Source organism: Populus nigra, chromosome 8 (genome assembly GCF_951802175.1).
Source record: "Populus nigra chromosome 8, ddPopNigr1.1, whole genome shotgun sequence".
Lineage (NCBI taxonomy): Eukaryota > Viridiplantae > Streptophyta > Magnoliopsida > Malpighiales > Salicaceae > Populus > Populus nigra.
The window spans coordinates 15106440-15119644 of NC_084859.1; the positions used below are offsets into that span (position 1 = coordinate 15106440).

The window sequence follows — 13205 nt, forward strand, 5'->3', positions numbered from 1 at the left end:
ATAAAAAAAATGTGTATTTGAGATTGATGAAATTATTATCTTGTGCTTTCAACTACGTACATTAGATTTTAACTTTATATTGGAGCAAGTATTTTATTTCACATATGATTATTTTAATTATTTATTATATTGTTAAATATATTTTAAGAAATTATTTAATGCTTATTTAAATTACAAATTAACTATATATATTATCAATATCTCAGCAACAAATGATCTTTTTTTACAACAACTCTCATAAAACTAAAACAATTAATTCTCTTCATCTTTTTCTCTTTTCTTCTCTCTCGTATATCTAAAAAAATCATGGTAATAAAAAAAAACAAAAAAAAACAACTCTCACTCTCCTCGATCATTGCTTTCGTGGATCTCTCACCCTTTCAATCTCCAAATACCAAACCAAGTTTCGCTAGAGTCAATTGTGGTTCAGTAGTAGGTATGTATGACCATAGGGTACTAGCTAGAAAAAACACAATTCGATCATTTTCTCCAGCGAGGATATTAAGAAAGACAAGCCGACATCCTTAGAAAGATGCAGCAACTATCCTGGATTTGTGAATACCAAGTACCAGAAGTTCCCATGACACCACCACTTGGAAAAAAGAATCATAATTTTTGTTAGGTTTGTTTGATTAAGATGGAAGCACGATATTCATAGTCTCCTCCTTTGACATGATAATAATACAAAGACTTGCAAATTATGTCCTCAAGCTTTCTGGCCTCAAGGTCTGGAGCACAGAGTCCAATTTAGCAGGGTTAAGGATCGGGGAAGGAAGGGAGAAAGATTTATGAAAGCAGTGATCAGATCTATAAGAGAAAGAAAAGGAAAAAAAAAGAGAGTAGAAGAGAGTTGTTTTATTTTATGAGAGTTGATGATGTGTGATAAGTTTATGTTATGATATATTATTTAATGAGACTAAGCTATAACTTATAAGATATAGTATCATAGAATTTCTCGGTTCGGGCGTTCGGGCTAGGAAAACATTAGTTTTTTACATTATTTTCCTGAGAAAAAAATGACAACACTCCACTTGATATTATAAACATAAATTTAACGTTAAAAACCAAATAATTAATCAACATACAAATTCAATTTTGAATCTTTTAGATTTAGAACTTCAAATTCTTAAATCTCCCAATCCGATCATAAAATTGTTCAAATTAGATGTCTACGAGCTTCTTACAATGAGTTTTTATTTTATGTTGATCTTGTTAAATAATTTGATCGGGTTTTGTCTTATTGACATATTCTCTACTTGTTTATATTTTTTATTTTTTTAATGGTTTTTTTTTCTAGTTTCCAGATTCAATAGTGAAATTAAGTTAATTAAAATCAATTATCTATATCTAATGTAATGAAAATGATTAAAATGATTAAATATTTAAATAGATATTTGTGAAAAAATATTTTAACTTGGTTTCATCTTTATCTATGTTTTTTCTTCTATAAAAATAGAAAAATTAGCTAAAAATAATTAATAAAAAAACTAGAAGAGGTGGGGCTTTTATTGCACCCCCTCACAAAATACTATTTATGAATATTTTTTTTTGTTTTTCCTTTTTTAAAATTTATATTTTAATATTTTTTAATATCATTCTTCAACATTTGAGTTTTTAGAGATTGAGTTTTATAATTTGTTATGTTTTGCTTTCTATGAGGTCATCTGAATCTCATGATCCGTATTATAAGTTTGATGGATTAATTAACCCAATTGACTTAAGTTTTTTTTTTTAATTGACAATTTTTTATTTATTTCTATTATTTAATATTTGATTGATTAGAGATTAAGTTTCATGATTTGTTTTGATTTTTTTTTTATAAGGATATTCAACCTTATAATGTGAGTTTTGTAAGTTAAACTAGATAGATTCGAGTTCTTTTATTGTCTCTCTTTTTTAGATTGAACTTTTTTTAATTTCATCTTTTAACAATGAGTTGATTGAGAATTGAGTTTCATATTTTGTTTTAATTTTCTTTTTATAGGGTTATCTCAGTCTCATAAACCTAGATCATGAGTTTGACAGATTAACTCGGGTTAACTTAGGTTATTTTTACAGTTTATTTTCTATGAGGTTATTTTAATCTCATGACAAGTTTTATGAGTTTGACGATATAACCTGAGTTGACTCAGATCGTTTTATTTGTGTTTTTTTTAATTATTTTTTTTCAATTTTATCATTCAATATTATGTTAACTAGGAATTAAGGTTCATAATTTATTTTGATTTGCTTTCTATGAGATTATCTTGATTTTATAACCCACAGATTGTGGGTTTAGCAAGTAACTAATGCTATTTTTTTCTATTTTTTAAATTTAATTTTATTTTATCCATGTTAGGTTGATTGAGAATTAAATTTCATAATTTATTTAGATTTTTATTATATTGGATTATCATGATCTCATGACCTAGATCATAGATTTGTTTGGTTAACTTGAATTGATCCAGGCCGATCCAATATATTTTCCTTGTAATATTCTTTTTTTATATATATATAAAAAGAAGTCCTAAATTTGTTGAGTCAAACTATGTTTTCATTGATTATCCATATTATCTTTAAACTTGTAAAGTTAATCAGGTTAATCTCTACATTATTTAAGTTTTTTCATTAATAATAAGAGAATTTTTTTAAAAAACTTTTAATAAAATCGGATATGACCAGTATTAGGCAATGATTCTCAGCAACCAAATATATTTTTTATTTTTATATTCTAAACTAACAATCAAACACGTACTTTTAATATTCTAAAAGAAGCTCTCCGTGTACATCTTTCAAATACCTAGTCTCACATTCTTTAACTCCATCCATGCCCATCTAGGCCGCACCGAAAATTCTTTATTAGGTTTTTGGTTTTTTTTTTTTTTATCGTACGACAATAACATTTACTTTTTATTATATAGCTTTGAGGGATTTACAGCAGACAATACCGCTCATCATTCATCTCCAAACCTCCCCGGCACGCAACTTCTTATCCGAGATCCGAGCGTGTTTGGCAGTGTGGTTGCGGGTGCTTTTCAAATAACTTTTCGTGTCAAAATGCATGCCAACGATGTTTTTTTATTTTTTAAAAATCATTTTTGACATCAGCACATCAAAACGATTTAAAACGTACAAACCATATTAAATTTTAACAAAAAAAAATAAAAAAAAATTTTCAAATTTTTTGGAAATGCGGCCGCAGCCGCGTTCCCAAACGGTGCCGACAGGAGGAGTGCACAACTTTTCCCAGTTAATTGTTCTTTCTTCAACGAATTCTACAAGAAAATATAACTTTTCTTTCTGGTATTGAACAATTATTTCATTCCCAATTAATTGTTCTTTCTTCAACGAATTCTACAAGAAAATATAACTTTTCTTTCTGGTATTGAACAATTATTTCATTCCCAGTTAATTGTTCTTTCTTCAACGAATTCTACAAGAAAATATAACTTTTCTTTCTGGTATTGAAGAAGCCACCTCATGACTTAAATTTTCTTTTGGTTTATTATACAAGTAAGATGGTATACCACCAGAGAATTAAAATTGTCTGTGAAGATTCTGTCCGCATTGAAAAATGCTGACAGAATATGCAATGAAATAATACGGTCAGAAACCTTTTTGTTGGGTTTTTCTTCGTTCGTCGACACTTTCATTGACGTTGTAAAATATTGATAGAATTGCCGAAAAAATATTCCGTCAGCATTGAAAAGAATATTTTGTTGGCAATTCTATCAGTTTTTTTTTTTTTTGCTACAATCTTTTATCTAATAATTGCTCCCAAAAAACTCATTTTCACAACAAAAATTTAAGACCTATAAGGAGCTTTACATCTAAATAATACAATACATTAAAATAAATTAATAAAAACAAGTAACATCACAAGACAAAAAAAAAATATTTACATAGAAAGATCGTCCTTCTATTCTACTATCCATTTGCTTGAAATGAGCTTTATCGAAAAAAAAATATTTGATATGTTATCCTTAGTGGTTGAGTTATCTAGATACCTACGAGAAGCAATGAACACAATTCAAAAATTAAAACATAATATCAAACACAAATTTAATTATTTAATAAAAATAAATCATAGTTAACCTATTAACTCACAATACATCATCATTTAATCATTTCAACAACAATCATCATCACACCATTATCGACCACACCACCACCACCACTACCACTACCACTGTCTTTGTTAGTACAATTAACATTTTGTTACTATCTCATCATAACTTTATTACACATTCACCATCAAAATAATAAAAACCATCTCATTACCATTACTACTAATCATTGTCACCATCTCACTACCATGACCTCTATATTTTTATCAATTTAATCACTATTTTATTAATATCTCATCATAATTTTCCTATACTTTCACCATCAAAATAATAACCATCACCTCATTACAGTCCCTACTAGTCATTGTCACCACCTCATTATTACAACCACTATTACCATAACTATCTCTATAAATATTATCATCACAATCATAAATCTTCAATCATATCATCAATAAATAAAAAAACCAATTAATTCCCTAATTGTTACTAATTACTTATTAATTATCCATTATTTATTCAATTCAAGCTTATTCCACCTAAATTAAAATCTAATAATAAAAAGTGAGGAGAGAGAAAAAAAAATTGTAGATTTTACAAAATCTTTTAATTTTCATCGATAATTTAACACATCAACAATACCAATAAAATTGCTGACTAATTTTTTTTGTTTCGTTGTCTTTTCTCTTAGAAATTATTAACCAAAATTCTTCATTGCAATTTCCATTGATAAACAATAATAAAATATTTTTTTCCCATGTTTTTGATATTTTTTCCAATTTTCTAGTATTGATAACAAAAGGTATTTTCTCTTATTACACCAAATCATCCCCCTCTCATTTTTTTCAATAGGTGTCTCTTGGCTAGCTTTCAAAACCATGTCACTAACAAATTCCGCTGCAAAAGGATGCTGGCAAAAACATAACGGTAAGTTAAATCTGATGCAATCAGTTATAAACAAAGAGACATCTTTGAGATCAGATTGAGAAAAACTGAGATGGTACAACTTTCTATGAACATCGATCCTCAAACTGCCAGTAATACACGTAACTACTCCAGGAATATTTAACATCATCGAAAGGGTACGTAGTGGGAGAAGGAAAGTTACCATTGCAGAAACAACCACTGCGACGTCCACCACAACATTGAACAATGGTTTAAAGAATTCACACGGGCAGGCATGCAACCATATACAACATTTTGAACACACAAGAAAACACTTGAATCCAAAGAAACACCACTATCTGCAACTCTCTTTCGTTCCTAAAATTTCCTTCATCCCAGATACAGTAGCTGGTATGGGATGATGGTCTAGATAATGCTGCCGTTTTAAGTAGTAACGCGGCTCCTGAAAATCAATATGCACAAATGCATAATTCGAGTTACTCGAGAAGTAGCGCGAGGGAACTTTTAGCATATCATGCAATTTCTTTCTCCCCAGTTTATCAAGAAAACTCCGCCTGCAATAGTAGTGTTCACAACTGCATCTCGACCACCTGGTCCAATCAAAATTTTTGGGAGCATTGAGTTACGCTGTGGTGTCTATGTGAAATCGGTGCATTGTTTATTCTCAGAACAGATCAACATGTTGGCACCAGGAACCGTGAGTGCTTCATGACCATAAGCATCACTCAGAGATCCAAACTTTGTTTCATCATCATCACTATCAATATATTTTGGAGTTACACGGTTCTGATAACTTCTGCGCTGAACAAGATATGCATTGAAGTAATAGCTTATCAATTCTTCCCTGGTCTTTCTAGGAAAACACTTACGTTTGTTGTCCCAGAAGCACTTGCCCGCAGATTGAGGGTTAAACCTGACCATATCCTTGAATCTCTTTTCTTCTTCGGTGGTCCATCTAAGTGAAACTTCTTCACCCATGTGATCAAACCGCCAATGATAGAACAAAGGACCCAGTTCGAGCTTCAATTTCATTCTTTTTTCAGCAATATGAAATCTAACACATCCAACTGAACCTGGAAGCTGACAGCCACATAAACTGATCCCTCCCTTTCCGATTGGATCCATTGCAACTGGAGCATTATGGTTTTCACATTCCAAAGGCCATAGTCGAGTGCCCAGCCATTTAGAGGCACTCTCAGAAACCACGCCAATCCACTCAGGGACTTCAGCTTGGAAGAGAGGACCCACAGCCACATGCCTACGGACATGCTTATCCCCAGATCCACTGAGTGTTGTGTGTTTGGATGATAAATCATCAATGACAAGTTCTTGCTTAAGGTCGTGTTCTTGCTCCTTACAGGCGTTCTCACACTTGAGAAGACTTGCTGATTTACTTTGATGGGCTGAACATGAGTTACAACAATAGCATAAATGAGGTTTCACTATAGCAGGATGCCGCTTGCTGCATCTTGACCTCTCGGCAGACTGCTCACTTAGAAAACTAACATCCTCAAACATGGATGGATGCATCTTTTGATTGTTCTGTAAGTTCATATTGCATACCTATACGAAAACAAGTAAAATCATTTAGCTACAAACAAACTTCCAATTGGAATTTTCCAATGAAACACAACAAGCATAACATAAATCTTCACAATTATTGCCCCATTGAGATAGTTTAGAACAAAAAAAAAATACATTGCATTTTGAATCATTGATCTGCAATAACAGTTCAGGGAGACAGGAAAATCAAATAACTTCACAAGGCCATTAGTTGGCCATTTGTATTTGTCTCTGAAATATGCATGCCCCGCCCCCCCAAAAAAAAAAAAGACTCTGAATTTCTTGTGTAAGCAATTATTAGAACTAAAGGCATATACCACAACTTTGTCCATACCAAATTCATAATTATCTGTTAAAAGCCCAAGTGCATTAAAATATAATGATCTCTCATACGCTATCAAGTGATTTAGCCCAGTATCAACAGCAAAGAACAGATAAAGCTTCAGATTTAAATTATCTGGAAAGGTTGCTGTAAAGTTAGTATAAAAAATGACATCTTATAGGGAATTTTAGTTTTATGCATTTTGACTAGGATAATAGCCATTGTGATGTTGACTTACATCATGATATCTAATTTTGTTGAGAGGTCACGTGGTAGTTTGAAGAGGATGGGCTTTTAAGCTTTTAGATCCTGCAAAACAAAGGTTCCTTCCTCGGAGGTACTCTCTAGTGCTTGGGCCCATCTAGCTACCATGTGACCTTTCTGTAACATTAGATTTGTGATGATGTCAATATCTCATATTGATTAGGAGTCAAATGTGTAAATTAGTTATAAGGATTTGGTGCAATCTCTGCCCCTAATAGGCATATATTACCAACAAAAATCACCAAGCCTATGAGCCAAGTGCAAGGCCTAAAATGACAAGACCATTTGGGGAGCTAACAACGTAGCAGATTTGGGCTAACATCATTAATATTAATTAGAAGAGATTTCATTCTAGTTTTCTTCTTAATTTGAAGTTTTCCTTTTTCGAAAGAAAATTGCAAGATGCATTCATGTGCTAAAAAAAATAACAAACAAAAGAAATAAAGTTTCTATCAAGAAAATAAAAACTGTCCGCATTATAATTATTTTCTTCATAGAAAAATGCAAGAATATTCTATCGTATTCATCTTAATGTTTTGCATTTATGATAATTTATATGAAATCTTCACATATTAATTTTTATTTTTACTCAACTAAAAATTTATCAAAGAAAAAAAATCTAATTAACTCTTCAAAAATTATTAGATTTTTATAGAAAAAGTTAAATATACAATATCAACTAAACATATATAGAAAAACAATCTGGTAATTTTATATTCATTAAAGCACATGTATAAAGGGGGTGAAATTATATGTTTTTAATTTTAGTTTGGAAACTAATGTTTTCCATCTTGAAAATTGTCAATAATTTACGCATGAAAACTATGAAAAATAAGTCAAGTGTATTTTTCAAACCCGGTACAAATTTGATGAAGAAATATAACATTTGAATAGAAATTCTTGTACCATGTTCTTTGTGAATATATCCATAACAATTATCTTGTGCATTTTAAAATTAGCAATCGGTCGATAATCTATTCAAAAATAAAAAACCTTGCATGGAGTTTGAGTGAGCCTGAATATATATTAGTATTTAAAACAGTGAAAAAAATTGAAACTATGTCTTAAGTATAGAATTTACCTGCACGAGCGATTGTTCGATGTTAGGATTGACATGCCTTCTTTGCAAGAGAGCTTCTCGTGCCCTTATTGCTTGGGACCACAACTCATCACCTCTGTGAATTACTCGAATGGAAGGATCATTAGGACATTTTGCAATTTGGATTACCCAGTTAAGCATTCTTGTTAGAGATTCTCGTTTTCTCTTGCGGGAATTGAATTCTTTCTTAGCAATACTTGGATCCAAGATCACAACATCATCATCACTATCGTCACAGTAATTCTCCTTTTCACCATGAAACTTTTCATCATCATCACCATTCCTATCTCCAACATCATTGTGTATTCGATGTACTTCTTTGGTGCCTAACAAACCTATTTTTCTCTTCCCAGTGTCCGTTTCAATGTACCTGCCATTTACCTTATATCCTAGTGAAGCAAATTTACCATCTCCCTGCTTTCTATCACATCTAAGCAATAACAAACTTCTAAACTGCATCTCTAGCTCCAACAACGAAAAACTCAAATTCCCATCACATCGATGCATCTCCTTTCTTAACTTCTCATCGCTACAAATCTTCATACATTTTTCCAACTCATACAAATACTTAATATAAATCAATTTAACTGAAGGCGAAAATCGAAGATCCAACCCTAATTCTTTAGCCACAAAGCTCCAAAAACCATTTACCAAATCAAACCCACCTCTCTTTCTCACAACCCAAAAGAGTTTGAACAAATCTAACGATTGCCCATCACCGAGCAATGCTGGAATAGGCCTAATACACCCTCCATCTGCAGCCTCATTCAAAAAAATCGAAACCACTTCATCAAACAAGCATACTACTTTATCCTCACAATCACAATCATCCTCATCGGAATCATCAACAACAATACACTCCTTAATCTCATCCTTCATAGGATGATTAATATCTGGACAACCACCACCACTACCACCCTTGTATCTATAAATAATATCATCAGGACAATCTAAAGTAGACCCATTTGTTAAAATTAACCATCCTGCCATGAACCTGATTCTATTTTTTTTTTCTATCTCCTCCTTAAACCTCGTAAATCAAAAATCAACAAAAGAAAAAAAAATTCCATAAAAAACATAGCAACAAAACTCTCTTTTTATTTGCTCTGTTTTCATAAGTTAGTGCAGACAACAAATCAAGAATTTAAGAGACACAAATCAGATAAGAGAACTAAAAGTAGACATAAATCTTGAACATGATAAAAAATATTACAGGACAAGAGCAGGTGTAAGGCAACCTTAACTCTACTCTGGTTTTCAAGATATTACCTCATTTCTTGGTCTTGAATTGGATTTCCTATTCTGGGTTTTTTTCTTTCAAAGCAGCCAAATATGTCCAGCACAACAAAGTTGGAAAGGGGACAAGAGGGACAAGAAGATCGAGGTTTGGAGAGTTCCAAGAAAAAAATGTCCAGTGGCTGCCAGCACACACGAATCCAATTGGAAAGTTTTGGACATTTGGGATCTAATTGAACAGACAGAGATTTTATTATTTTGGTGGATGATAATTAAGATTAGTATCAAGAAAGGAATGGTAATTAAGGGAAAAAAAATCTAAACTTGGAAACAAATTAAAGCAAAATCCAATAAAAATAAACCTTTTTTTTTCTTTGCCAATATTTTGTGGAAGGGATAAATACTAATAATATGTTAAAATGACATGTATGGTTATCACACAATTAACAAAGAGTATTGCGCTTTTCATATATATATATATATATATATATATAGAAGTTAGCAAAGATAAAAACTTGGGTTCAATGAGCTTTCTTTATGACACCAATCCTTTGAAGGGTTATTAACATTAACATTATCATATACTTTTAAACCACGTGCTGTTTTTACTATAGTAAGAGATATATTTTTTTGTGAATTGTAATAATAAAATTACTTAATTATTTTTTAATGGAAAAAAAATTAAGCCTTGAGATTGAGGTTTTTTTAGTTTTTTCCACTAGCCTATTGATCATTAAAAAAAAATGCTTTGAGTTGTATTTTTTTAAAAAAAATAGTAAAAATATTCTTTTACCTTCAAAATCAACAAAATTTAAAATTGTTGACTAAGGGTTTTCTTGACTTTATGTAAGATTCTTAACAATAAAAATACTTTTTTTTCTCTGAGATCAAAAAGTTGTTGGGCTGCTGGACAATATTTTTTTTTTTGTTTTTCATTGTCCATGTATAGTACAAGTACGAATTTAACTTTGGATTAGACAAAACAATACTTTGCACTTGGGGATATTTTTATACTTTCATATGGGTATTTTATGTAATTAATTAGGTCATGAGAGGTGTTTTGGTATTTGTCATGTTTACTTTTGAATATTTAAATAAAAAAACTATTGGTTCGTGTTGATAACACGACAACGAGGGAGTGACATTCATGTCATTAAAGCGACATGTGTGACGCTACCTGATGGCCAAATTTAACCTTCCATCATATCCCTTGATGCGCAACTGTGTTCTCTTCTACTTAAGGTGGCACATATCAGCACGTGCTAGTCGGATTTTCACCAACAATCTTTTGTTTTTTTCCTCTTCTTTTCTCCTTCCTGATAAATAAAGTATATCTTTATCTTCTTTGCTTTTTATTTTTCAATTTTAGTCCTCATTCTTTTAATTTTTTATTTTGTTTTTATTCTTTTTATAGATGTATTTTTGTTTTGCAATTCAATCATTCAATTACACTTTTTCATATGTTTTATTTTTAATTTTAGTCCTCATTCTTTTAATTTCTTATTTTATTTTTATTCATTTTAAAGAAGTTTTGTTTTTTAATTTAGCCCTTCAATTACAATTTATCATTTTATTTTAATTTTAATTTTAGCCCTCATTGTTTTTGATTTCTTATTTTGTTCTTATTCCTTTTATAGAAGTTTTTTTCTTCTTTTTAATTTAGTCATTCAATTAAAATTTTTTAAATGTTTTGTTTTTCATTTCAGTCTTTATTTTTTTTTAATGTTTTTTCTTGGCCTTTTTTTTAAGTTTTTTTTCCTTTCAATTTCATCTTTCAATCAAAGTTTTTTTTTTTAATTTAACCGTCATTTTTTTTTTGTTAAAGCTATTTTTCAGTTCCATTTAACCCTCTAACTAAAAAATTTTATTTGCCCTCTAATTAATGCGTTTTTCACCCTTAATTTTTTTAGTTCCTTTTGTATAATTGACTTTTTTCTTGGTTTCATCTTTCGATAATTGTTTTATCAGGGATTCGGTTTTATGCAATCTTATTGTTCTTCATTAGTTTTTTTTTCTTAAATGATTTTGTGATTATCTTCAAAAAAAAATTTCAATAAATTTATCACGGTCTCATAACCTAGATTACGGGTTTTGCATGCTATTTTTTAATAAGTTTTTTGAGAGTTGTTTTGTTTGTGTTTGAGTTTTCGAGATATTATTTATAAAAATAAAAAATATTCATTTTTAAATAATATTGTTGATGTGTTGGGCCTTACAAGATATTTTTTTTAAGGGCGTGAGTTATTCAATCAGTTTCATTTGCAATAATCTTTTAGGTCATGAGTTTTTTAGGGTGTGAATTTATCTTTTATTGATTTAAATAAATAAGTTCAATAAACACAATCGGATGAATGTCTTATTTTGTTTGATTGAATATCTTGATCTACATTTATCTCTTATAATTTTTCAATTTTCTTTTGGTTATTGTTAATTATCTTTTTTGTTTATTTACATAAATGGTTATCGATTTATTTAATTAGATGCTTGCATAGACTTTTTGATCTACACTTTGAATTTTTAATGTAAAAAAAATATCAAAGTTGCCTGAATAGTTGTTATTTTTTGAGAAAAAAATAAAATCTACAGCTAAACACGGGTTAGATAGCTAATAATAATTAAAACATTAGCAGGTTTGTAATGGTCTGGAAGCCGTAACTGGTTGTTAGTCGGAAAAGAAAAGAAAAAAAAGTAGAACATCTTAATTTTACTAGAGAAACAATTTTTGAAAATCTTTTCCTAAAATGCTTGGAACCAATTGTTGGATTTTATAAATCTAACAGTTAAGATTTCTGGGTGGTGATTTCGAAAACAACCATTCGATAAAATTAGTCTTATTAATAATTTTTAATAATTCCAACCGCTATTCTATGATCTATCAATTAACCTTGCTCATCATGATTAAAATACTCTTCAAAGTAGTTTTGAAATTAAGATTTTCATTTTAGAGTTTTATTTGAACCCATTGAAGAATTAAATGAATTTTGATTTATTTTCATTTTTTATTAGGTTGAATCGGAAATCTAAATAGATTCCTATTAAAATAATATTGATTTCATAGAAAATTATAAATATTTATGGTTAGGTATAATCCTTAAACCAACTTGAATGTATTAGAAAATATATTGAAGCGTTGATAGTGAACTTAATAAAAAACAAATGTCCCACCAAACCTAAGTATTGCGATTTGACTTTTCTTCTCTTTTTTTTTTCTCACAAATTTTCCACAATACATCTTTTTTAGAGTTTGACAATTATTGAATTTGATTTGTATGTGCTAGAGGTCAATACCATCACAAATAGCACTTCCCATCCATGAGATTTTAGAGTTTGACAATTATTGAATTTGATTGATTTTAAATTTTACTCGAAAAACTTAATCTTTATCATGGATGCTTCATTTTTAATTTTATTTATTATGTTTTTTAAATTTCTGTATTCTATATGAATTAATGCTTTTAGCAATAATCAACATATTAAATAAGATATCAAATTAAAGTGGTTATTTAAAAACAATTTTTTTTAAAAAAAATTTCGATGGAGGTGGTTGACACCACCCACGCTAATAGAAAGAAGAACAAGTTTGGCACCATGTAGAGTGGTCCACACATCTCCCTACCTTGGATGCTTGCAACGAAGCTTCATAAGCTAACTTGTTAATCAGGACATATAGTTCACACATCAAAGTTGTTTTTTTGTAGTATTTTTCTTCCCGCTCTAGTCAATTCTGAAGACTCGTAAAGGTCAATTTTAATCCTCGTATATGATTTAT

General features: G+C 29.9%; 1 protein-coding gene across 1 annotated transcript; it reads right to left on the reverse strand.

Annotated features, from left to right (window-relative positions):
- Positions 1-4997: 4997 nt before the first annotated feature.
- On the reverse strand, positions 4998-9770 carry LOC133701612 (AT-rich interactive domain-containing protein 2-like). Its single transcript, XM_062125585.1, has 2 exons — positions 8183-9770; positions 4998-6515 (listed from the first exon to the last, which is right to left on the reverse strand). Exons 1-2 carry the CDS (start codon positions 9188-9190, stop codon positions 5589-5591), a joined length of 1935 nt encoding a protein of 644 aa, XP_061981569.1. The 5' UTR covers positions 9191-9770; the 3' UTR covers positions 4998-5588.
- Positions 9771-13205: the final 3435 nt, after the last annotated feature.

What these genes read in the sequence shown, in the direction of transcription:
- LOC133701612 (XM_062125585.1), bottom strand. Translation starts at nt 9,190, where the DNA reads ATGGCAGGATGGTTAATTTTAACAAATGGGTCTACTTTAGATTGTCCT. An exon ending in TCGAACAATCGCTCGTGCAG is followed by an intron (nt 6,516 to 8,182) that starts GTAAATTCTATA and finishes GTTTTCGTATAG; the next exon opens with GTATGCAATATGAACTTACA.